The sequence below is a fragment of the Octopus bimaculoides genome, chromosome 23 (genome assembly GCF_001194135.2).
Source record: "Octopus bimaculoides isolate UCB-OBI-ISO-001 chromosome 23, ASM119413v2, whole genome shotgun sequence".
Classification (NCBI taxonomy): Eukaryota; Metazoa; Mollusca; class Cephalopoda; order Octopoda; family Octopodidae; genus Octopus; species Octopus bimaculoides.
Window position 1 is genome coordinate 10091070 of NC_069003.1, and position 1621 is coordinate 10092690.

The window sequence follows — 1621 nt, forward strand, 5'->3', positions numbered from 1 at the left end:
TATATATATATATATATTATTTTTCTTTTTATTCAACTCAGCTGAAGGAGGAAACACTGCTAAAATTACTTTAGACAGAGTAACAAAAGATCAGTCTATTATTTGCTACGCTGTAACTGATGATCAGAGAGGACCGATAAAGAAAGCAGTACTTGAATTTATTGCTCAAGGTACGTTTTACATGCCTATCATTATGTTTTTTTCTTTTTACTCATTTATTCTTTTACTTGTTTCAGTCATTTGACTGCAGCCATGCTGGAGCACAACCTTAAGTGTTTCTCTTTAATCGTTTGTGTGTTTCAGTCATTGGATTGAGAGCATGCTGGGGCAGCGCCCTGAAGGGTTTTGGTCAAACACATCAATCCTAGTACTTGATAAGTTTTAATAATAATAAAATAAATGCGCCCTTTTAAAGCCTAGCCAGGCTCATGGGCCCGGTTTCCCGATATCAATGGCGTGCATATGACGGTTTATTACTGTTTGGCACAGACCAGAAAACAGTTTGTTCAGGGAATTTAGAAACAAGGCCTCGAGTGTGGGATAGAATTATTAGTCCAGGAATATTACTTCTGGCTGGCAAGACACAGCAATGTTGAAACACCAGAGTCCTTTGCACTAATGAATCGGTCTTATTATGAACTCAAGTTCATCATGAAGGAGTTGTTCTGCAACGAAACACACCACTGATTAGCAAAATTACGTTCGAAACACCGAACGAGTATTAAGAATGAGTATGTATGTTATGGTTTCGATTCTTATATAATTTCTGTTCTGCAGGGGCGAAGATGTGCAGCAATTCAACAGACAATGACGGAAATAAATGGCCACAGACAGCTTCTGGCAAAACAGCCAAGATTCTATGTGAAGGAGACTATACAGGTATTCATTGATTTATTATTTCACATTTCTGAACGGTTGCGCGCGCACACACACACCATCTCTCTCTCGCACACACACACACACACACACACGTGTTTATGTATTCGTATATTCATATATAGTAAGAGACTCTCAAAATGAGAGGGTCAACGCACATTCCACATTTTTGTCTTTTTTTCTGAACAAAATTTTAAATTTTCAATTCAACTGAAAAAATGGTTTGTTTCATGGCGTAAACAACCTGATAATCAATTAAAGAAATAAGTGTTTGAAACAACTGTAGGTTCACTATATATACTTGTATGTATGTACATACATACATAATATATACGACAGGCGTCTTTCAGTTTCCGTTCACTAATTCCTCTTAAAAGGCGTTGGTCACCCCGAGGCTATAGTAGAAGACACTTGCCTATAGTAGAAGATACTTGCCCGGAACTATGTGGTTAGGAAGCAAGCGTCTTATTTCTTTACTGCCCACAAGGGACCAAACATAGAGGGGACATCGACCCCAGTGCGTAACTGGTACTTAATTTATCGACCCCGAAAGGATGAAAAGCAAAGTCGATCTCGGCGGAATTCGAACTCAGAATGTAACGGCAGACGAAATACCGCTAAGCATTTTGCCCGGCGTGCTACAGAAATGTTAATGTAAAAATGGAAAACAGATTAGGTTTATCCGCGGAAAGAAAAGCCTACGGAAAAGACCACGGTAGCCTTGGGCAATAATGTCATGCAAAAA

At 38.8% G+C, this 1621-nt stretch overlaps 1 protein-coding gene across 1 annotated transcript in view; it reads left to right on the forward strand.

Annotated features, from left to right (window-relative positions):
• LOC106871914 (uncharacterized) overlaps positions 1-1621 on the forward strand; it is a 5031-nt gene that overhangs the window by 1940 nt on the left and 1470 nt on the right. Inside the window, exons 2-3 of the mRNA XM_052976106.1 lie at positions 42-170; positions 778-879. Coding sequence (XP_052832066.1) covers positions 42-170; positions 778-879 — 231 coding nt within the window. The remainder of the gene's footprint in view (positions 1-41; positions 171-777; positions 880-1621) is intronic.